The sequence below is a fragment of the Poecilia reticulata genome, linkage group LG15, assembly GCF_000633615.1.
Source record: "Poecilia reticulata strain Guanapo linkage group LG15, Guppy_female_1.0+MT, whole genome shotgun sequence".
NCBI classification, from domain to species: Eukaryota; Metazoa; Chordata; class Actinopteri; order Cyprinodontiformes; family Poeciliidae; genus Poecilia; species Poecilia reticulata.
Window position 1 is genome coordinate 25,754,043 of NC_024345.1, and position 23,949 is coordinate 25,777,991.

General features: G+C 38.9%; 2 protein-coding genes across 6 annotated transcripts in view; both read left to right on the forward strand.

Annotated features, from left to right (window-relative positions):
- Window positions 1-225: 225 nt before the first annotated feature.
- On the forward strand, window positions 226-7,682 carry tsnax (translin-associated factor X). The gene is made up of 6 exons (XM_008430240.2): window positions 226-587; window positions 2,458-2,547; window positions 2,639-2,753; window positions 3,027-3,157; window positions 6,831-6,952; window positions 7,107-7,682. The coding sequence occupies exons 1-6, from the start codon at window positions 572-574 to the stop codon at window positions 7,482-7,484; spliced, it is 852 nt and encodes a 283-aa protein (XP_008428462.1). The 5' UTR covers window positions 226-571; the 3' UTR covers window positions 7,485-7,682.
- A 1,720-nt stretch (window positions 7,683-9,402) lies between these two features.
- The window catches only part of disc1 (DISC1 scaffold protein), a 54,249-nt gene continuing 39,702 nt past the window's right edge, over window positions 9,403-23,949 (forward strand). For 2 of the 5 annotated variants that reach the window (XR_001777323.1, XR_001777324.1), the window contains exons 1-8: window positions 9,404-10,234; window positions 12,210-12,260; window positions 15,449-16,233; window positions 17,642-17,711; window positions 18,622-18,778; window positions 19,687-19,771; window positions 20,112-20,344; window positions 22,849-22,903. Coding sequence is in view for 3 of the 5 variants with exons in the window: in XM_017308864.1 (XP_017164353.1) it covers window positions 10,165-10,234; window positions 12,210-12,260; window positions 15,449-16,233; window positions 17,642-17,711; window positions 18,622-18,778; window positions 19,687-19,771; window positions 20,112-20,344; window positions 22,849-22,903 (1,506 nt within the window). In the remaining 2 variants the exon portion in view is untranslated. Of the gene's footprint in view, window positions 10,235-12,209; window positions 12,261-15,448; window positions 16,234-17,641; window positions 17,712-18,621; window positions 18,779-19,686; window positions 19,772-20,111; window positions 20,345-22,848; window positions 22,904-23,949 lie in introns of all 5 variants that reach the window. The other 3 variants (XM_017308864.1, XM_017308863.1, XM_008430239.2) reach the window with 3 other exon arrangements.

A 23,949-nucleotide genomic window follows, 5' to 3' on the forward strand; every position in this document is an offset into this window, starting at 1 on the left:
AGTTTATTATCGTTTCAGAGCTGTCTGTCTCATTGTGAACTAAAAATAATTTTTAGACGGTAATCTGTTTGGGGTATAAATAATTTTATACATTTTCTGTTTTTGATTTGACAAAATAAAAGGTTTCTCAGTTGTGAGCCGAGCAGTGGAGAAATGTACAGAATCAATGTTTAAAGATTAAATAAATTAAGAAATACAGAACTAACTGCAGGTAGCGGTGGGGGATCGCACGTCACTTACTACATTTCCCATGATGCACCACGCCACCCTTTCTGTTACGCATGTAAACAGCGCAGAAGCCCCGAGGTTACCTCACGGATGCCTGCTATCAAGAAACAAGAAGACTACATTGAGCCTAATTATTGCGCAGAGATTATTTTATATGTTTATCAATCCTGGGAGATGGTAGTGAATATGAGGTAGAGTTTTGTCTTTTTGTCCAAAAATACAGAAATAAACTACGGGCTGCATTTTGTTTGCGGCACCTTGCCAAAGAAAGCTAATCTAGTAACACTAGCTAAAGAGCCGATTTTATAATTTACGGAAAAAAACAAACTGTACCGCTAAAAGGATGAATAAGCGAGAAGGTAAGTCAAGATACAAATTATAATTTCAGACGAATTATATTAGTTGCCCAGAATAAGCTGTTTTGTTTAGCTAACGACACATTTTTTAGAATGCATTTTTATGCACTAGCTAACTTCAGCCATAAATGTTTAACTTCTGTTTGTCCTATTGTTGTATTGTGGCTTTTTAGCTCAGTATTAGGGCTGCACAGCAAGAAGGTTCTGGGTTCGATTCCCGGTCCCGGTCTTTCTGCATGGAGTTTGCATGTTCTCCCTGTGCATGCGTGGGTTTTCTCCGGGTACTCCGGTTTCCTCCCACAGTCCAAAAACATGACTGTCAGGTTAATTGGTCTGTCTAAATTGCCTCTAGGTTTGAATGTGTGTGTGCATGGTTGTGTGTCCTGTGTGTCTCTGTGTTGCCCTGCGACAGACTGGCGACCTGTCCAGGGTGACCCAGCCTCTCGCCCGGAACGTTAGCTGGAGATGGGCACCAGCACCCCTCCAGACCCCACTGAGGGACAAGGGTGTCAAGAAAATGGATGGATGGACAGCTCAGTATTAAGGATCTACCCCAGGAGTGGGCAACTCTATTCCTCGAGGGCCGGTCTCCTGCAACGTTTAGATGTGTCTCAACTTCAACACACCTGAGTCAAATAATGAGGCCATTAGCAGGATTCTGGAGAACCTGACTACACTTAGGAGGTGATTCAGCTGTGATTCAACTCTTAGACATCTAAGAGTTGCAGGACGCCTGCCCTCGAGGACCACTTTTGCCCACTCCTGATCCACCCACTCCTATTTTTGTCGGTACAGTCACAAAGTTTGTTAGTTTATTTTTGTCTGGTGTAATTCTAAGCAGTGTAGAATTGTAAAATGAAAGGAACAATGATAAGGTTTTTGGATTATATATCTTAAACTTCTGGGGTTTTATATTCAACCGTATTTATTCATATGCTCCAATAATAAAATCTAGATAAATAAATTAATCAGATTGTATTCTACAGTTTTATTCGTAATAAGACTTTATTTGAATGAATGAAATGCTTCCGGGATGTGCTTTTTGTTGATTTGTGTTTTACAATATTAGAAAAACATGCAACTGCAATGTTATTGTTGTTTATTATTATGACAGTATTGTTTCTGATCATTCAGATTTCCTGTTATTTGCACCGTCACTATATCCCAGCCACTCTCTGCGAGCTTTAGCATCTCGGGCCCAAAATTATATATCAAGGGCAGTGAGAGTTCCTGCCAATTTTCAAAGTATAACAGAGCATGAATGCATGACAAGTGAGGTAATATAGCCTCCTAAATACTTCACACATTGTTATTGTGGTGATGACTTCACTGGCCACATGTTAAAGCTAAAACTTAGTCATTCCAACTCCAGACGGGCAACAAAAGATTTACACTGTTAAATTAAAAAGAAAACACCAGATTCAGGTCCCTTTCATATAGATTCAGGTTGAAAGGGGTCGAGGTGTGCACAAATGCCTCCAAATTTGTGGAGCCTATCAGCAGATAAGCTGCTAATAGTGAGGAAATTTGAGTTCTTCAGTCAGGTTTTATTTGAACTCTGTCTAGAATAATAATAATTAAAAGAAAATGGATGGAACTTTTATAGTGCTTTTCCAGTCATTTTGACCACTCAAAAAGCACTTTACACTTCAAGACACATTCATTTATACACTGATCGGTAGGCAATTTGGGGTTGAGTCCCTTGCCCCAGGGCACGTCAACGTGTGGCAGGTGGAAGCTGGAATTGAACCTACAACCTTCTGATCGTAAGACGACTGCTCTACCCACAGAGCCACAATTGCCCAATCTAACAACCACTCTGATTTTTAAAAATGTTCATCATCCATCATTGCTTATTTCTGCATGGTGTCAGGTGAGGGCTGGTCACGGAGAAATGCTGAAGCTGCACAGGAGCGTGATGCGCTTGCCAATTCGTCCTCGCCAGTCATCGCTGCTTTTAAAGGTAAGTCCGTCCTTAGCAGTTTGACTCCACTTTTTAATGTTTAAATCTCTTTCATTAAAAAAATATTAAAACTTTCTTTCTGTCTTTAAAGTTTTCCAGCAGGAGCTCGACACCAGACACGACAAATATGAGCGCCTCGTTAAGATCAGTAGAGACATCACCATCGAAAGCAAGAGGAGCATTTTTCTTCTGCACAGAGTGACCAAGTATGTTTAGGTTTTTTTCTGATAAATTACTTTCTTTCTTTTTATTGAAAAACTTATTTTGAATTCCTGTTTGCAAATTTTTAATTTGCTTCTTGCACATTGAGAAATTGTACATTTCCTCAGAATCGGGACTATACTTAATTTAACTTTTTCTTTCCATATCACAGCTACTATGTTTGTATGCAAATGTTCTGTTTGCATGCATGGTGCCACATACCAGCTCTGATTTCCAGTTAAAATAATTCAGGTCTTTGTTTTTCTGTGGCTGTAAAGCGTTCCGGATGCTGAGGGAGTTTTGAATGAGGCCGAGAGCAAACTGGATGGAGTCAGGCAGAAGATTGGGCAAATTGCTGAGGAGCTCAGAGGAGAGGATATTTATCAGTTTCACAGAGCTTTCACTCCAGGTGAGCTGTTACAAACTGTGTGAAAACTAAACTTTTTAATACATTTTCTTTATACTTTACAAATCTAGAACAAACTTAGAAAGTACCATCTACTTAGCAACCCAGAACAACTGGAACCAACATTTGGTTTTATACTTAATGTAGTGACTATTTGTCCAAAAACTGAAAATCCCAAAATCTAAAAACTTGAAACTTAAAAGTGAACAAATCAAACGTGAATTTGATTCAAATAGCCACTTGATACACCCTGGGTTTCTGGCTTATGCAGCTCCAAAAAAGATCAAAAAGTGAAAAATGCAGTTCTTTCTTTATTCCATAGTTGCATGTAAAGCATGGTACAAACTTCACAGGAGCCGTATTTGGCTACCTGATTATCTCACCTGCGGAGTGACGACTGATTGACTAGCTGGGTAGACTGATAGTAAACCATGTGACCACCCATGTACATAAAGAGCTACTTAAAACCTATGTATTTATACTGTGAAACTCCCATGTCCCAAACTGAAATTAATTAACCAATTAAGTGAATTACTAGCCAAAAATCTCATTCTAAATAACTAGAATTAAACAAGAATTCTAATTATAAATTAACTAGAAAATGAGCAAATAAAAATAAACTAAATAATCTAAATTCTAAGATTTGACTGAAAATAAAGAAATAGCTCCTAGACTTGACCAACATTTAGCTTTACACCTCTCTAATCCAAAACAAACTTAAGATAAACTCCTATTAGGTTTTAAATTATTGGCTACATATTCTTTTTCTTTTTAAACATGAGGAACCAATATTTAGCTTTGTACTTCACCTTTTTGTTTTTCTTTTGGTTTTGTTGTTTTGTTTGTATTTCCTTCTAATTCATGTAAAGCACTCTGAACTGCCTTGTTGCTGATAATGTGCTATATAAGTAAAATGACCTTACCGATCAATAAATGCGAATTCATTTAAAAATATGATACAAATCACACTTGTTTTTGTGACTGGTGTACTATAGAAGCGTAATACAAATGGATATGTTTTTTAAAAACAGTATTTGTATTTGTGTGGCTATCAGCAATACAATTACCTAAAACATAGGTAATAAATAGTTATTATCATCACTTTTATAGTTATAACAATATCATCACAAAATATCGTGATAAAACTTTGATCTGATTAACTTCTGATTTGCGTCCTGGTAAACCAACTGTGTAAAAATATTGCTACATAACTTAAAAGGCTATTTGATTCTTCTTTTCTCAATAAGTTGTATTCATATTTTATTGAACTAGGAGAAAATGTCACTGAAAATGTTTTAAAAATTAACCCTGTAGTTTTAATACATTTATGTAGGACAAAATGGCAGCAAAGTAGCTTTTTGCAATGAGTATGGTGAGTGCTGTATTGTGTGTCGCTACACGCATGATTTCAGTGAATTGTCTATTTATACTTTGGCCATTTTTTATCCTCGCCAGGTTTTTTTAAAGTGAAAGATAACGTGACCTTGATGCTGCTGTGCGTATAACGGACAACACCCTCCGATAAAGCTGTTTTCTGACTAACACCAGTGCCGGTGTTTTTTGAAAGCAGACATAAAGTCTGCTGCGTTTGGAGAAAAAACATTGCTGGAAGTGAGAGTGAGCTGTTATCTAGCAACTTAGACGGGGTTTTTTAGATTGCGGCCACTCAGGGAATCGGCGGTGTCTCGTCCACGACGTGACCAGTGGCAGTTTCCACCAATTACTGGTTTCAGTTTTTTAACCTTATTAGATGGTGGCTGAGCTCAGATCATGGGTTTCCCTGATAATCTTTGCTCTAGAAGTCCCCAGGCTTATGTAATGAGTCTGTTTTTTTTTTTGTTTTTTTTTTTTGTTTGTTTTTTATAAGGACTGTCAGAGATATTGTGGCTAAATTTAAACACAATTACCACTGATAACGGAGCGCTTTGATAAGCTATTTAGCTCGACCTCAGTAATGACGCTGTGAAAACAGAAATGCACTTTTCCCATGATTCACTTACTTCTCAGCAAATCTCTCTGTTGTCCAGCGCTAATCAAATAAAACCTAGGTATTCACTTTTCTCAATATATTAATAAACAATCTGTATTTATAAAGTATAAAGAGCTATTTTTGTCGATCAGATCCCAATAGGCAGTCCACGCAGACTTAGACCTCAACTTTTCCAAATGCTGGGCCAATAAAATCTCCTCTATTTTCAGTTTGTTTTCCCCTTAGTCATTGTTTATGAATTTCATTGACCAAAGGTAATGGCCGCTTTACAGCAGATAGCATAAACAGCTTCAGGCAGTAAACTCAGGAACTGAACCCTGGCTGCTTGCCTCAAAGCTTTTGTAACCTTTTCATGTCAAATATCCTGTCCACAATCAGAGATTCCACTTTTCTTCGCAGGTTTGGTCTACAAATGGACGATATGGCTAAAAAAAACTTATCACAGTACAAGTGTTTCATATTAGTCGATATTAATAATTATTGATTTAAAAAAACCCATTTTGTTTTAAATATCTGAAATACTACCAAACTGGTCGTGATATCGTGATAAAACTGATTAACTTCTGATTTGCGTCCAGGTAAACCAACTGTGTAAAAATATTGCTACATAACTTTAAAAAACATAACTATTTGATTCTTCTTTTCTCAATAAGTTGTATTCATATTTTATTGAAGTAGGAGAAAATGTCACTGAAAATGTTTTAAAACTGGCCGTGTGACATTTTCTGCTTACCTAGTTTTCTCCACATGCCGTTGTTTTTTTTTATTTTTATATTTAAGCAGTTATGAGGCTCAGTGGTGAAACTTTAAACTGCAGCTGCGCCAGTTAGGCCCTGTTTACACAACAACAATTTCTGGTGAAAATGGAAGAGTTTTGTTGTGTCTGTACTGTAACACATATTGACAGATGCAAATAAACAAATAATTCATAATTATTTTTTAGATAGGAAAATAAACATTTTATTGCTTAAAATTCAACAAGATAGGATCCCTCTGACGTACGCTATGCAACTTGAGGAGTTCTGGGTAGAGCATGTCTTATTTTAAAAATAAAGTATATATATATGCTCCAGCTAATGATTAATAGATTATGAAATTAGTAATTACAGTAATTGGTTAATCTGATTCATCATTTCAGCCCTAATTCAAAGTAACTTATAGTTATGAAGACAATAAAAATCAATAAAGGGTCAATTTTTTTTAAACCCTCTTTACCCTGAAACACCAAATAAAATCCAGACGACGTTTCAAATTAATAAACGTCGTCTGCCTGTGTGCGATGTCCCTGTGAAGAGGCCCTCCTGCCTGCTTGTTGCTCCACGCCGCGGTTAGCGACATGGACGCAGCGCGGCGGAGCCTTTGAAGCCCGACTGCAGCTCCTAAAGTAAACTTCAGACACGACATCTTCCGTCCTGCAATTATTTGATTGTTGTTTACTCAGGGGCTGAAAACAAATGAGGGTTCATCTTAGCCGCCACAAACAAAATCATCACCATTTCATCAAACAATAGAGGCAGGAAACGAGATGATTATTTTCATCTGTGCTCTTTAATGCACAAGCAGCAGGTGTTGGCATTTTGTGCATCATTTAATTTCTGCTGTACAACAAATAAAATAACTTGATGCACTTTTTTTTTTTTTATAACATCTTGTGCTGATTTATATTTGTTATATTTTGTGCTTCAGGAATTCAGGAGTATGTGGAGGCCATCACCTTCCTGCACTACATCCGTCATCGCAGCCTTATCAGCCTGGAGGAGATAAACGCGAAGCTCGTCTTCATGAAAACCGACAACGCAGATCCAAAAGTACGTTTGACAAGCCATCATCTCAAAATAACATGTCTATCCACTAATGTTCCCTGTCAAAGCTCACATAACGTACTCTGATGAATCTTGAAGTGGTGCGAGTAGTTTTAGTGAAGCAGTTGAAATCTCTTTTCAGCATATTATTTACTTTCAGGGCTCGGGCGAAGCCCCGCCGTCGTCAGCTCACGTCCTGACCTTCCAGGTGACGCCGGCCGACTACCTGCTGGGCGTGGCCGACCTGACGGGAGAGCTGATGCGGCTGTGCATCGGCAGCGTGGGCAACGGCGACATCGACACGCCCTTCCAGCTGAGCCAGTTCCTGCGGCAGATCCACGACGGCTTCTCCTACATCGGGAACACGGGGCCTTACGAGGTCTCCAAGAAGCTGCACACGCTCCGACAGAGCCTGGGCAAAGTGGAGGACGCCTGCTACACCCTGCGTGTCCGCGGTTCGGAGATCCCCAAGCACATGCTGGCGGACGTGTTCTGCACCAGGACCACCCACATGGACACAGAGGAAGGAGTGGTTTAGCGAAACACTCTTCATCACCTTTGGTGTGTCCTTGTTCGGTTTTATTGTGTTGCATTTTTAATGCGGTTTGAGAACCGTTCTTTCAGCATGCTTGTTAACATAGCACAAACATTGATAGAGTAGAAAATCTGTTTTTCTTTGTTGAAATTTTGAATATTCTGCTGTTTAGCATGAATAAAAGTTCTGTTGTCCTTCAGACTTCCAGCCGTTTTGATTCATTTTGTTTATTTTCTCGGTGGCCTTCTTCTTCTCTATCACTCAGATAATCTGATGGTCAGGTTGGACCATCGGACGCTCACAACAACCTTTGTACATCAGCAGACACAAACAAACCCCTTGCTTCAGCACACTTGTTTCTTTAAACAACCACCACATTTATTTGCATTTTATCTTCAAGCTCAGAGCATGCAGAGAAATATTAAAGTCACCTGTTTTGTGAGAACAGATTTCTGCACATTTTTAACTTGAATATATTACACTTTTGTTTTTGTTTGATCTGTACCATCTCTTCTATGGATTTGGCATTGAATACGTCCATTTATTTATTTTTGCTAAAAATCAAAATTTCCTCTGGTTTAATATGTGTAAATGTCCATATTTATCCAGAATGCTACTTCAAAACATTAAAAAGTCAACAAAAATGATGATAAAGTAACAAAATTTTTGTTAATTGTTTTAGTGGAAATAGTCATCAGGAAGCTTCACATTTAAAGAAACTTATTGAATCCTTTCCATATCTTTTCCAGAATCATCGCCGCCTACATGTGCTTTTGATAAATAATGGTGATTAGCTGATGTGTATTTCTTCAAAAGTACGTTTCACATTCGTCAACATTATCCAGAAGATATTTATTTTGGTCTTGACATTGATAATAATTTGAAGGCTCCAGCGTTAACTTGTACATATTAATGCTGCCATCTCCTGGACAATATTGATACTAGCTGCAGACTCCATTATAATTTAAAAGCCATATATATATAATCAGTAGAGCTACATAAATAATTAAAGACCCACTGTATGTGCATTTTTGTGCACATTTCTCCTCGTAATGGTAAAAAGAATTGACACACAAAGAAATTATTGAGTAAAAACTAAAAGGAAGCTGATAAGTATAACTCTTAAAAACTTAATGTGACCAAATCCAGAGGTTTTGAGTATGTTTTACCAGATGAAGAAGCTGATATTGATTAACTCAAAAAAGCTGATAGATTTAGGAGCAAGCATTTCAGTTCCTCATCCACTCAGGTAGAAATACAGATATAATAATAATAATAATAATAATAATAATAATAATAATAATAATAATAATAATGTCCTGTTTCATTAACAAACATTTGTGTTTGTTAAATAAAACCCCAATAAAATCCTGTGACAAAATATGAAAAAACTTAAAGAAGTCCTTTACTGCCATCTGGTGGCAGTCGTTAAGTAAATCAGAAACTAGAAAAGCACATTCCATGTTTATTTTGCTACTACCACCAAAGTCGTATGTTTATTTTTGAAATAACATACTGGCGATAATAAATAAATAAAATAATAATAAATAAATAAATCTGATGATGAGTCTCTGTTCATTTAGAGGACGTTTGCTGATTTGCCTGCTGAATTAGCTGTTTAATGCTGGCGCTCCCAGTCCGCATGCAACCTGATAAAAGCAGCTCCGTCCTCCACTCTGTGCTGAACTGAGCCGCTTTTATCTCGCAGTGTTGTCCATCAGCCAGCCAGGCTGAATGAAAGGAGCCTTTGGAAGTGTGGGAAAGAAAATGAAAAGACTCCAGCCTCTGTTCTGTGGTGGTTTTCCCATGGATTTCCCCTGAGCTCTTAACCAATGAAACATGTGAGGAACCCGCGGACATCAACATTTATCCTTGTTAACAGAAATGTATTTGAATCGTCAATATTTTTTAGCAGACTTGGGCAAAATGACTCAGACGACAGACCCAGCTGGATCTTTCCTAATTGCCTGCCTTTTTAAATAAAGCACGAATAAACACAAACAGCTGCGATGTTTAAACAGGTGTTTTAACTATATGTGCTACTCATTACTCCGTCCTGCCGTGTTGTAGCACAGATTGTCAGAACACCGGAATGTGTCTGCAGTTGTGAGGCGGACTGAAGGAGTCTGGAGTCGAATTCCTGAACACGTAGGAGCTCCAACACGGCGCATGACGCAGGGCGCATGACGCACCGCGCAACCGCGACCGACTAACGGATTTACTGATCGATTACCGATCTGACAAGACAAAGTAGATTTCTATCCACTGTTATGTCTCCATATTGGATAGTTCTTTTTGTCCTCCTGCTTTTAATCTCTTGAGGAAACGTGACTACAGAAGCAGCTTTTCTTTTTCCGCCTGTTGAAGCGCAACTGAACCTACTTGTTCGTTTTCAGCAGAAGAGGGGGGGAAAAGTAAGAATCTGATCTGATCAGCTGTTAATACTTATATTTAAAAAGCTTTTTGAAATGGAAGAATCCCGCTTTCACGCGACAATTAGAAGAGGAATTAATTTTAAAAAGCAGCCCGTGTTTAGTTTCCACAGCGGAAATGAGATCAGTCCGTTCGCCTGGCTCCACTTTTTCTAAAACATGGTGGATGCAACTCTGTTGCTGCAGGATCTGTCATTATCGGACTTCTGAAAAGCTTTCATTTTATAGTTATTGATATAATTGAAGGAAAGATGTTTGCCGGCCTGATGGGGCTCGACTGTCACCTGAACTCTCTGCATCACCGCTGCGAAAGCACTGAAGGTAAGAAACTGCTTTATTTCTTTTTTTTTTTTTTCACAGATCCGGTATAATAGAGTGATGTGAAAAAGGTACGTAACTCTTTGCTTTATATCTCCAGAACCCATTACACTCACAGAGTGAATGGGTCCGAATATCCTCCAGCTTAATGTAAATAACATAGAAAACAACATTTTGGGGTCAAGATCAAGATCTAGACTGACAAGGCTAAAAGTCTGCTACTAAATGAGTTTATGTTGTCTTACAGCGTGGCCAGGGTAATGGATTCATGCCAAAACATGACAAAAAACCTGGTGCATGTCTTTATTTTTCATTAGGCTAGATTACTGCAATAGTATATTTACTTGTCTCTGCGAAAAAAATAAATAATTACCAGGCAGCTGAAAGTCATCGTCAGAGTTCTGACCAATGACGATGGTTGATTTATGTGACTTTGGAGAAATTTTGGTCCAATCTTCTTTGTAGAATTACTTTACTTTTGAGGATTTTTAATTATTTATTTATTTATTTTTGCATGATTAGCTTTTCTGAAAGGTCTTCAGTCTGGACTTTGAGTAGGCCGCTTTAAAACCTTATTTTTAAAGTTATTCACAGGTGGATTTGATGCTATTCTTTGTCTCTTTATTCTGCTGCACAACCTAAATGCCCCGTGACCTTAAGTTATGCCAGTTGTTTTTTGCTTTGCAAAACTTTGAATTTTATAAAATGTTATGATTAAATTGCTGTCTTGTCTGCCTCCTGTTGGCTTGTAGGGATGTAGGGATGATGTGGTTTTTCCACATTTTCACTCTTTGTTTCACACCAAACCAAACTGGACTGTTTTTTGTTGTGAAAATGTCAATATTGGTCTCAGAGACCTTTGCACCAGCTCTAAATGCTCCACGCTTTGGTTTGTGATGGTTTGGCAACCTATGCCATCACTTCTACGCCACCTATTGGGACGTAAACAAGCTATAATAGTTGTAATGAAGACAGTTCTCTGATAGTGAGTTTTGGAGCCTTTTTCATAAACATAGGTCCTCCTCCTGATGGTCAATGTCTAAAATAAGTTAGGTTTTGTTTTGCTTTATGTTTCTACACCAAGGAAACAGAAAATAGTGAATTAGAAAATACTCAGAAATTGGATTGACTTCAGAAACTAAGTCTGGTTTCCAATCCTGACTGTTACTTGATTAGTCTGAATTTCCCTTGACTTTGGTGCATGGATTTTTGTACAGGTTTCTCTTTGTTACAACCTGTGTAAGGTTTTTTGCTCAATGATTGGGGATAAACACCGGACAATGGATGGATATCGCTGTTACATTTATTTTAAAGGGACGTTTACCAATAATTGTCACAGCGCCAATTTTATTGTAGCACCTCTCTTTTTCTCTCTCACTGAATAAATGAACTAAAATTAAAGGTTGGATTTTTAAAACTTTTTTAATGTCAAAGATTATAATAATCTTCCTCAGGGTTCTGGTGAACGACTGGTTACACTTTTTAAAATATAAGAGAAAATATTTATCATAACTAGGGATTATATTCCAAAGTGCAAAAACTTCTTCCCAAGCTGTCTTTTATCTGAACACGTTTTATTTTATAAAACAGGGAGCATAAAGCGTCTACATATGTGTCCACAGCATCAACTGAAAGAGTTACGTACTTTTTTCACATTATGCTGGTTCATGATCGTCACGGGAATACACAGGAAGTCAGGCATTAAGCCTCACACCCACAGAGATTTTTAATGCTGGACTTTCACGGGTAATATTCAAGCTTCCTGTTTATAAAGCTGGCTGGTTTTCAGATAGACTCTTGGTTTATTTCACTTCCCTTTTCTTCCTGCTGCTCTTCATCACGAACGCCAAGGCGTCGCACATCTGCCAAGCAGCGCTTCTTCTCAGGAGGTTGCTGACATGCAGGACTGCTTGTGCGCTGATCCTGTTCCTCAAATGTTTGTTTTTATGAGATCCTCTGCATTCTTCTGTTGTTTCAGCAGCCAGTAGGGACGCAGTGTTTAACATGAGGGCCTCTTCTAGCTCCAAAGGTAAATAACTGTGACGCTTCGTTTTCTCAGACTTCGCCAAAGTAAAGAGTTACTGAGGGGATCAATTGTTGCTGCAGCAGATTCGATTTTTAGTTGTTGGAGCTTTTTGACTAGGATGGTTAAAAAAAAACACAAAAAAACCTTGCTTCATACTGAGAGTCTGGACTATTGAGAAATGATTGCTTGATACAAAAGGGATTCAGGCAATTTTAAAAAAATAATTAAAAATTCTGACTTTTTTTCTCAGAATCAGAATTGATTAAGTTGTTTATGCACCATCAGGCAAATCTAGTCTTAAAGTTCAAATCTACCAAATACATTTTGGACAGGCTTTCATTGTGGGTAAAGTGCAAGTTTACAAATCTTACAACAAGGGAAAAATAGTTACATGATGATTACTATAACTATTTTTATATGCTAACAACGTAACTGACATACATCTAATCTAAGAATGTTTGGTTATTTAATTCAATTTGGATACAGAATTAGAACTCTGAGGAGAAAAAGAAATCACAATTGTTTTTCTTTTCTTTTTTTTTTTCTAGTGGCCTTAATCCTACTCCCTACCTGGAGTTGATTAGCCGTTACATTTACAATGCGCCAGTTTGATGCTATGAAGCTTACCAGAAATTAGCTACACTGTAAACTACCAGAAGTGTTGACCTTAACGAGGCCACCGTTAATGTTAATTCAATATCTGGAAGCGCAGCCAACAAGTGAACATTTTACTAAAACTACAGGCAGACTACAATTTTAGTTTACATCATCGTTGACAATTTCTCCTTCTGTTTTCTGATTGGTCCGGTTGAAATTCCACCAGAGAAATACAAGTCAATGGGAGAAAGCCCAGACGGAGCAGAAAGGAGATGAGAATCAAGCATCGGAAGACAATCTACTTTCTGATAGGATTCCTGGCGAATTATTTTTGCTCACAGCCTCACAGGAAGCAGAGACATGCCATTGAAAGGCCAAGAAGTTGATGATGTCCCAACACACGCATGAACACACACACACACGCACACACGCACACACACACACACACACACACACACACACACACGCACACACACAGTCAGACAGAATGAGCCCCTAGGCATTTCCTTCCCTTTTACTGGGAAAAGCGGTCTTTGTGCAACTGAATCATGGCGAGGATACAGTAACACCACCAGCAAGTCCTTCTCCTTTCACCAGCCAGGCTCTTTTACTCTCCTGAGGGTTCCCTGTAGAACAACACCGACCACACCAGATGGTGGATGGTGCTGTGGTATTTGGTCCTTATGATGAAGGGTTGGGTTGCTTCAGTCTTTTATGGGACCGAAGCCACATCTACAGATCCACTTTAATGAATGGAGCTGGGTGGAACTTGAGCTTTTGTGTTGCGGTCCCAGTGGACCGGGCGCTCTTACCGAGCCCAACCTGGGCATAAAGGAGGCGGCTTGTTGTCACTCTCTGAGCCTGACATCCTAAAGTGGATTCTGTTTATGCCCTCTGCTTCCAGTCACATGGGACGATTGCATCAATGGAAGTCACTGCGGGCTGCGGCTGCTTAGCCCATTTTCTCGTCTTGACACATTGCTGCGAGACATGGAGTCTGCACATTCAGACGACAAACTACAATAACTTCTTTTAGTGTGTGTGAAATGGACAATGCTTATCTGATTCCTCTCTTTGCGGCACAAAAGTGTCAGTGTGCCTCTGTGCTTTTGGTGTGTGCATGAGTGGAGGGAGAAAAGTGAGAGTCAGAAGTAGGAAGCGCAGCTGGACACAAAGAGGCTGTTGACTCCCAACGTCTCGGCTTGCCTCTATTGAATCCAACGCATTATATGTTTTAATCAATTTGCATTGCAGCAGGTGTCTAAATGCAAAAACAGAGCTTTCTTTATCATCCTAAAGAAAATTAGGCTCATAGCTCAATTAAATGTGATTGGCCAAGACAACGCTGTCCTACTTACTAAGTGCTTTAAGCTCAACAGAGTTTATTTGAGCATTTATTAAGACTTCATTTTTTAGTTGTGTGGGAGTTTGTTAGGTTTTACTTCTCCCATTGATCTGAAGCTGCTTTCAGCTAAGCAAACAAAACAAAACAAACAAAAGTCTGGCCAGCTCTGGGTCTTTTCGTCCCCCTTCATGCTTATAGTATGTGTAACTGTTTTATCTCCAAATTTTAATTCATACCCATGAACAATTTCCTTCTGCTAAACTTCAGTTTTTTTGTGGTATATGAACTCAAATCTCAAGTATTCTTTGTTTTCAATCGATTTTTATTATGAGACAGATAATCCCCAAAAAATGTATCTCCTCTTCCTTCTACGAGTGCTTCTAGTGTCAACTAGAAACAACCAATCAGAGCTAGGAGGCGGGTCTTAACGCTGTCAATCACAATCTGACAGCATTAAGATTGTCAGATTGTGATCTGACAATCTTAGATCACAGTCATCACAGTCTGACAGATTGCCCATAGCCCTTTATAGCTAAAGGGCTATGCTGCCCTTTACCTATAATAACCTCTTGTGAATGCTAAGGCTAGTTAGCATGGCAACCGATGACAGCAGACAAGCGGGTTTCCTGTAACCTTAAGTTGATTCTTGGCCTTTAGCACATTGAGCAGTGAGTACACGAGGATGATTGACAGCTCAAAGACCCTTGTCCAGGTTCTGATTGATTGTTTTTGGTGCATTTCCTCAAACAGCAATAATTGCTCAGGGAGGTGGAAGAGATGGTTCTTTTCACAGATTGTTTGTCTCATAACATGGTGGCAGCTTTAACAAATAGTTAAAATGTATATATATATTTTTTTACAATAATTACAAACTGTAGTTTTAATTATGTAATCAAGAATATTTTCTCTCGAGTTAGATGATTGTTCTGAGCAGAACAAACAGAAGAAGCGTTTTTCACTTGGCCACTTTTTCAAAGAGAGGCGTGTTTCAGTTTAAAATACGACTGTGGTGTTTCCCAACAGCTGGAGCTGAACTGTGGGAAATGTTGCACAGCAGCACAGTTTTTTTTTTTTTTTTATCCAGACAGCGATGCAGGGCTGGAAGAGTCCAGTTAAAGTAAAGAACAATCTAATGCTCCAGATTTTCAGTCTTTCATGCTACAGTTTTTCCTTCCAGCCTGATGAGCTCACACTTTATCTCCTACATGAACCTACTGCTCAGATTAATGGTTAATCTCTGCATCGACAGGTGGCAAAGTATCTGGGACAGCTGGCAGCTCTGGCCGTAAGAGGCTGCACAGGAGACCAGGGTACATGAGAGGAGAGCAGGCCAGGCTGCAGTGCACTTCTCATGCTCAGGACGAAGAGGAAGACGAAGAAGAGGAGGAGGAGGAGAGCATTGCTTGCATCAGGAATGGAAAATCTGGATGCCACGCTGACCTCACCAAGGCAACCAGAGTTCAACAGTTGAGTCAAGCTCCTACCGTCAAAGTGTCTTTAATGAATGACCTACATCAAAAGAGATCAACATTGGCCGGCCCTTTAAGTGGAGTTCAAACCACATTGAACGAACTCAGTCCAAGTCTCCAGTCTTCATCTGAGGTCTTCTTCAGCTCAAGTTTTAGCTTCATCCAGCAGTCTCTAAACAGCAACCAGAGGACAGACCCTGCTAGGCCGCTGCAGGAACCAGAACCAACAAATCAACCAGATAATCTAGAGAAAAAAAGAGAGGAAATCACCACCAAATCCAGCCAGGCCCATAAGGAGGAGCATTCATATGGTGGGAGATGTTGGCGGGACTGTCTGTGGACTGGCAAGGAGGAAATGTCCCCCCTTCCGAACTCTGAGTCCCAGTCGGTAGACATAGAGGTCACTTCCTCCCTGTCGGTGGACTCGGACACGACCTCGGCCTCCTCTGTCACCTCCGGCTACGAGAGCGCGACGCCTGCCTCCGAGCAAGGCTGGGACAGCCTGGTGAAGACGTACGACGGCGTCCTGCAGGACTGCCTCCAGAACAACCGCACTTACACCAAGGTGGGTTCGTCACATCGCTCGATGCACTCCAAAAAGTGTTTTTGGGCTGCAGTTCATGTTATGGACTTAACATTAATCTCTTAATTAATGTAAAGTTTAGTGATGACAACTTACTTTTTTGTGTTGAATTAACTTATACAATTTTAACTTAATAATTTGACTTTACTTGAAACAATTTAGTTCGTATCCTACATCTGATGTTATGACGCTAGCTTCACCAGGGTCAGATCCTGTATCAACCAGGTGCAGGGGTTAAGAACAACTCGTATAGCGAGGCCTCCGACCTCAACGCGGCCGTCGCAGGTTCCATTCCCTGCCTGATGACCTTTGCCACATGTCTTCCCCCTCTGCTATTACCCACTTCCCTTTCTATCTACTCTCAAATAAAGGCCAAAAAAACTCTTAAAAAAGATTATTTACTGATTTATTTGAAGTACAATAAATAATTTGAATAAGACTGACCTAAATTTGTGAAGTTGAATAAACTTAAGTTACGTTTGTTCAAATAAGTCAACTTAATTGACTTATTTGTTACTGATTGAAGCAATTCATTTAATTTGGTTCAACTATTTTTCTTTTTTCAGTGTGTGACAGGGCTCAGGTCTGATTGTATCTAAAATTAAAGAGGATTTTTCTTATCTTTTTTTATATGTAAAAATAAAACTTGTTTTTTGTAACAATCTGCAAGTTTCTGGTTTAATCCTAACAGGATGTTTGACCACTCTTCTTGGGTTGTTTGGTAGAGTCAGTCAAAATTGTCTGGTTTCCTACAGGCCCGGTTTTAAAACACGGTCCATAAAACTCCACTAGGTTTGAGTTTGGCTCTTTGATAGAGACTCAAAGTGAACGTTTCTAAAGAGTAAACAGGGATTTGCTACTTCCAGCAGCAGAAATCTCCAGGAACTTCATCTGTGGCGGCTGCTTAAAAAGTTGAACTACAGAATAGGAAACTAATGATACAATTTCTTTGTCCAAAGGTCAGTTTAAGTTAATTATTTTTTGATTGATCTCTGACATAAGTATTTGAACTACTTATGTCAGTTTCACATCGCTTTAGTAACCAAACTAGATTTCGCTTTTAATGTAATGATAATGTACTTGTGAAAAATCACTCCGGCCACTTAAGAGATTTTTCTTAAAGCCTTTCTAAGGATGTCTGAATATCATAAACTTAAGGAGTTATAAATATGTACTGGACAATCTCATTCTATAAATATCCTAAAAATGAGATGCTAAGACATTTAATTGAAATGTTAATTGAATTAATCTAATTTCATGTTGATGAAACGTCCAAAACTCTTTGACCGAGTCACTTTGACATGGCGGTCGCTGCTCTCTCTGACCCGTGGAACTATTTAAAGAGTTTTGACCCGGTGGACTCACCGCTCTGTCTTCTGTCCCCTCAAAGATCGAGTCCATGATGTTGAAGCTGCAGAGGCTCCAGCAGAAAGCCATTCTGGACGACGACTACGACGCAGGTGAACTTTGAACTAACGTTTTGCTTTAATAAATATTAATTTAATAATATAAATAATCTGGTAGTTGTGGAGGTTTTTGCGTAAGCTGAGTTTGTGTTTTCATATTACAATTTGTTAAATGAAAGGAGACCTTTGCAAAGTGCCTTTATCTGTTTGTTTTTAAATTACATTGTTTATTCCACGCTGTTTATTTATTTATACAGACGCAATTTACAACAGAAACTTTTTAAAACGAGAGATGCATGGCACCAGGTTTTTGAGATAATCAGATGTGATTTAACAGATTATGTCTTGGCAAGGTTTCCCCCAGAAAACTTGCTAAGCCCAGTCATCCAGCCAGCCGCCATGTTTTTGAGTTAAAAAATGTTTAAAGATGACAGGAAATTTGAAAATATTACTTTATAGTTCTTCATTTTTGGAAGACTGGAAGATTATTACCTAAACACCAACTATAAAGTCTTAAAAAAGGCAATAATTAAAGTTTTATTATAATATTTTTTTAGAAGCAGAGTGAATACTTTAGCATTAGAGCTATATAGTAGAGATTAGTCATGTTCAATAAACTAGAATATGCGTTCGAATGAGGCAGATTAAAAGTGACATTTAACTATCAAACTTTATGCATTTATTAAACAGAATTTTCATTAAAAGTCCACATTTCTGCATTGAAAATTATGTTTCTATTAGCCTGATGTAATATTATGATCTTAAATGTCTTGTTTTTCCAAGCTGTAAATGGGAATCATCATAAGTAATATAAATTAACGTGTAAAAACAAATTCATCTGTACAATTTCTACTAGTGACATAAGTTGTTGAAATAAAAGGGAGATTTACCTTATGAAATGCTAATTTTCTACACTGACATGATGATAATTTTCTCAAAGTTAATTTGCATGTTACGTTTTCAGCTGAGCGCTTTGGGAAGAAGCTGGAGGAGCTCTGCAGGGAGCGCGGCGCTCTCAAACTGGGTTTACCCTCCATGCAGCCCAGCGTCGCCCACTTCCTGGAGAGGCTCTCAAAGGTGGTGCACAGCGCCCTCCAGAGGGAGGACTGCGGTCATCGCAGGTCAGTTTACACCAAAATGACCGTCCTTTTCCATCCATCCATCCATCCATTTTCTTGACACCCTTGTCCCTTAGTGGGGTCGGGAGGGTTGCTGGTGCCTATCTCCAGCTAACGTTCCGGGCGAGAGGCKGGGTCACCCTGGACAGGTCGCCAGTCTGTCRCAGGGCAACACAGAAACACAGGACACACAACTATGCACACACACATTCACACCTAGGGGCAATTTAGAGAGACCAATTAACCTGACAGTCATATTTTTGGACTGTGGGAGGAAACCGGAGTACCCGGAGAAAACCCACGCATGCACAGGGAGAACATGCAACTCCATGCAGAAAGACCGGAGCCGGGAATCGAACCCAGAACCTTCTTGCTGCAAGGCAACAGCTCTACCAAGCTATTGTGCAGCCCCGTCCTTTTCCATTTCACTGGAAATAATGTTGACTGTAGAGAAGTGAAAGGCAGTATTTTGCACCGGTTACAGCCCACTACACATAAAGTACCATTTATTATGTTTTTGTTTTCCGTCACACTGCCTTGTTGTCGTTCTTATGCTGTTGTTGTAAACAGAGGAGATCCTGGAAACATTAACCTAAAGCTTATGAAGCATTATAGCTGCTCTGACATGATTATTGTTGAATAATCAGGAATATTATCATTCCTTTTAGGGCTGAAAGACATATCATGATAAGTGTTTCATATCAGTTGAGATTGATCATTAATTATTAGTTATCTGAAATATTACCATGCTAGTGATGTAACCTTTCCTGTTTTAGCCACAGTTTTCACTTAATGACGTTGTTTATTGTTTTTAAGCAGGTAACAGTGAAAATTTAATGGTGCATTCTGAAAACAGATGTCCTGGGACTTGACTTTTTGTGATTGACGATTTATTATTATTCTTTTGGCAGAAATGGATCAGAACCGGACTCAGTGGAGCAGTCTGACCCAACGCAGCAAAGGGATCGCTTGATTCAAGAAAAACATCAAGTTGAGGTAAATGCAGTACAGATTATTTAAGGTTCGTCCTTCCCAGGGTCGGTGGATAAATGAGCCCATCAGGGATTCCTGTAATTTTCTGACTTGAACAAACTTATAATAACTTATATTTCAGAGTTTTATTGACCGGGTTTATGGATTTACACAAGCAGATGTCACTTTGTTCACAAATATATATGTTTGACTGACTCTTGGTGCCAACTATTGAGAAATTTCTTTACATTTTGATTTACTTTCACTGCAAAATGATACATTTTTCATAAAGTAATGCTAAATTTACCTGAATCTAAAAACAAACAGTGCAGCTGATGATTATTCCTGTGCAACGTGTCACCAGGAGGAAATTGAGAAGCTGCAGACGAGGCTGGCGCAGCTGAAGGATCGCAGTCGATACCTGGAGCAGCAGATCCAGCAGGAGGAGCAGCGGACCGAGGCCGCGGAGCTGGAGGGGTCGGTGCTGCGGAGCTGCACCGTGGCCCAGCTCCGGGACATGAGCCGCACCCTGCAGGACCTCATCTCTTCTGAAAACCGCACACAGATCTCCGTCTCCCCTCCACCTTCAGCGCTCAGGTCATTCAGATATATCCATTTATATAACTGAATCGAGCATTAAAAATATAGACTCACATCAGAACAAAGTTTTTGAATGACTCTTTTTTCATTAAGCTTAAACAATTATTATGAAAGAGAATATAATAGTACAGAATTTACCTTATTAATCCCCAAGGGGAAATTGCTTATTTGTTGACAAAGCTACACGATCTAAGGTGTTAAATATTAATAATATAAACATAACCATAAGAGTTAAAGTTTATAAAATATGTATATATACATCTAAGAGTGATGCAAACAATTCAATATGACTGAATATAAGTAAATAAATAACAAGCATGCGCATGTAAATATGTTAATCTAAAAATAATCTAATCACGGGGTAGCTGCAGTACCTTTAGTCTGCCTTTAGGTGACACCAGAGAGCTGTCAATGTCGCTGACATAAGCTGCACTTCTACTTTCCTCTTTGTTGTCTTACAAGATTTATCACATCTAGAATAACGTATTTGGAGGAGATTTTATTTGTTTTTTCAGTTTTTTTCCTCTAACCAAATAAATATTACAGTCAGGTTGATTTTTCCCTCGAAAAATAGTAAAATTGTGATTATTCTGAGAATCTCACATTGGCATTAAGCCAAATCTGAAATAAATATTTGATAATGTTCTCTATTAAAATCTAAAAAAAAAAAAACAACAACAAAAAAAACCCAACAACAACATCAAAAAAATTCAGCATTTTGATGCAGGCACAGCAAAAATAAAAGACAGGCAACAGTTGGGTGAGACCTGAAGAATAATTTATTTTTCAGGCTGAGTGAGAATGCATTAAGCAGCACCAAGTACTTTATTTTATTTATTTATTTTTATCCAAAGCGTCCTCTGTGCCGCCAGCCTTCTTCCCTCACACCTGCTTGCTCCTGCTTTGAATTTTAATGGTTTTTCTCAGATGCTAATGATTACTTTGCATCTCATCCTCAGAAGTTAATAGCTTGCGAAGCAGCCCTGCGGAAAGCCCCTCTGTCTTGACACTCGTTACAAAGACATGTAAATTGTACTTATCGCGTTCTGCCGGTGTGACCCACCATCAGGGCAATAATTTGATACCTGACACATCGCCACCACAAATGCAGCACATTTATCTGATTGAAATCGTGGTTTCCGATTGGATACCCACACGACGAACTCTGGGCTCTTCTTTTTCACGTTGAGGTATTTCTAATGGCGGCATATTAGAGTATTAATAAAAAAGTGGTTGTCCAACGGATGATCATTGTGGAACATCAGCTTGAATAACATGCAAAGGGCACAACAGATTTTTGTTAGATGAGGAAGCTGGGACTTCCTCAAGGTGACTGTGTTGTGCTTAATGGATTTTATGCTCCATTTTCCTCATCTTCTAATTAATTTATACCTCTGCCACCACATAATGTCACCTTGCATGTTTGTCTTGTTTGCATGTTTACAGAAGTATAATCTATGTGACCTTTGCCCTTCAGATTTGGACAGAATCGTGTAAACACTCGATTCGAATGGACGTACTAATGAAAACACACTTTTAGGCAGCCGTGGTGAAGATGTGTGAAAACACACTCATGCACAAAAACACAAAATTTAGTAAAATTACTTTTGTTTGGAAATAAAACACCCACATTAAAATTCCCCCCCACTCCTCCTTCCCCAAACCAAATTAATGAAACCAAATGTTAAAATATTTTTTTCTGGTAATTTTAAGTTCAAGTTATCAAGCTAATAAACAGTCACACAAGTTTTGAATCAGCAATCCATGTCTTCCAAATTCCCTGGACTGAAAATGACGAGACACAGAAACCCATTTGTCTTAGCCACTCCTCAAAATGGGAAAGACAAACCATATACGTTGTGGAATGGCTCCAGTTTAATTTAAAAATTAAAAACAACTAGAACTCTGACAACAGACTGGACAAGTACTCAAGTTCGTCTTCCAGGCTTTCACCATTAGAAATGGGAAACCAAACCAACAACTTACATTGGCAACGTGCATCAAATATGAATCAAAAAATACGCACCCCTTCTTTGTTGCTGAACAAATCATACCAGCGGCCGTGATCTTTGTCAAACCCGTTCTTCTCTGAACCGTTGACACTTCTGATGGTCCAGTTATCTTTCCTGTCTTAGCATGCTTCAGCTCCACACATCTGTTGTCTTGACAATACAGAGTTCAGACCCAAAATCTGACTAAAGCCACGTTCGTTAGCTTGAAGAGACGAGGATTGAGCTTTACAGCAAGACTACAGATGATTCTGGTGTAAAAGAACAGATGAAAATGCACAAAAGTGCCCTATGTCCAGTGTTAAGTACAGAGGAGGCACTGTCATGATGTGGGACTGATTCTCTTTCAAGACTTGTTACGGTCTTTAGCATCATAAGCTCAATTTAAATCAACCTAAAATTGTAAACAAGCTATTTCCCATATTTCACAGTTTAGATTTATTTAATTTGAGAAGAAAATGTTTTATTTGTGTCCCTACACATTTTGTGCAGACTCCAGGAACAGGAGCAGGCGCTGAACCTTTCCATGAAGGAAGCTACAGCTAAGGTAAGCCGATTTTCATTCCCTGAGTTAACCAGGATTGACTGAATGTGAACGAAAACCTAATGAATTGTGAGTTAAAATAGACGGCATATGTCTTGTGACAATGTCTGTGTGCTCACAATGTGTACCGATGTCAGAGTTGTTTTTTTTATCTGCTGTTTTTGATCTGACAAGGCAGTGATTTCCTCAGTTGTGTGCAGGAGTCATAAGCAGCAGGATATGCCATTTTGAATAAATTCTCCCCTGATTCACTCTTTCCCTGAAGGAAAAAAGGACTAAAAGTATAAGAAATAAAAATGAGAAAAAAGGAAAAGTTGGGATTCTGGTCAGTATTGAACCTTTGCAACTACGTCACTTCATCTTTCAAGGCGCCATGATGGACGTTGGAAGTGAGGGACGGTGTTAAGCCGAGAAACGCATTCCTGCCGAGAATTGCAAGCTCCCTCGCGGGAACGCGCATCGCTCTAAACCCTCGCAGATTGATGAGAAAACGACTGAAATATGACCGAAGAGACAATTTTTTAAAATACTCTTAACGTTATCATGTTTCTTAACCATGAAAGCCCGAATCGGTGGGTTTTACTTTGCAGATGAATTGAAATAAATACAGTTTTGACACCTTGATTGAGACGTTTGAGTCGAACATTTTAGTCGATGTCTGATGAATATGTTTTCCACTAATGGTTTGCAGTTTCCCGATTTTTTTTAACACCGTAATAGCTTAATGCATGACAAAACAGAGGCCCATGATGTAGACAATTTGATATGACCCTTAACTGCTTAGTCTATTAATATCGGAGGAGATGCATCCCCTGTTTATTGTCCTATTGATATAAAACTTATACCAGTATTTCAGAGAACAGGTGGGATTATGCTGAAAAGGTGAAATCCCTCTTAGCTCTTTGTTAGCAGGCGGATGCATTTTTGGCAAAGCAAATTATTAGCCTGCCAATATTTGAATGCCTATCTATTTTCCCCAAATATTGTCCTATTGGTATGAAACTTATACCAGCACTTCATAGAACAAGTGAAGTGTAATTATGTAGAAA

Excerpts from the sequence above, each read along its gene's own strand:
- tsnax (XM_008430240.2), top strand. Across the intron at positions 2,548-2,638 it reads AGTCATCGCTGCTTTTAAAG|TTTTCCAGCAGGAGCTCGAC; the intron begins GTAAGTCCGTCC and ends CTGTCTTTAAAG. Across the intron at positions 6,953-7,106 it reads CCGACAACGCAGATCCAAAA|GGCTCGGGCGAAGCCCCGCC; the intron begins GTACGTTTGACA and ends ATTTACTTTCAG.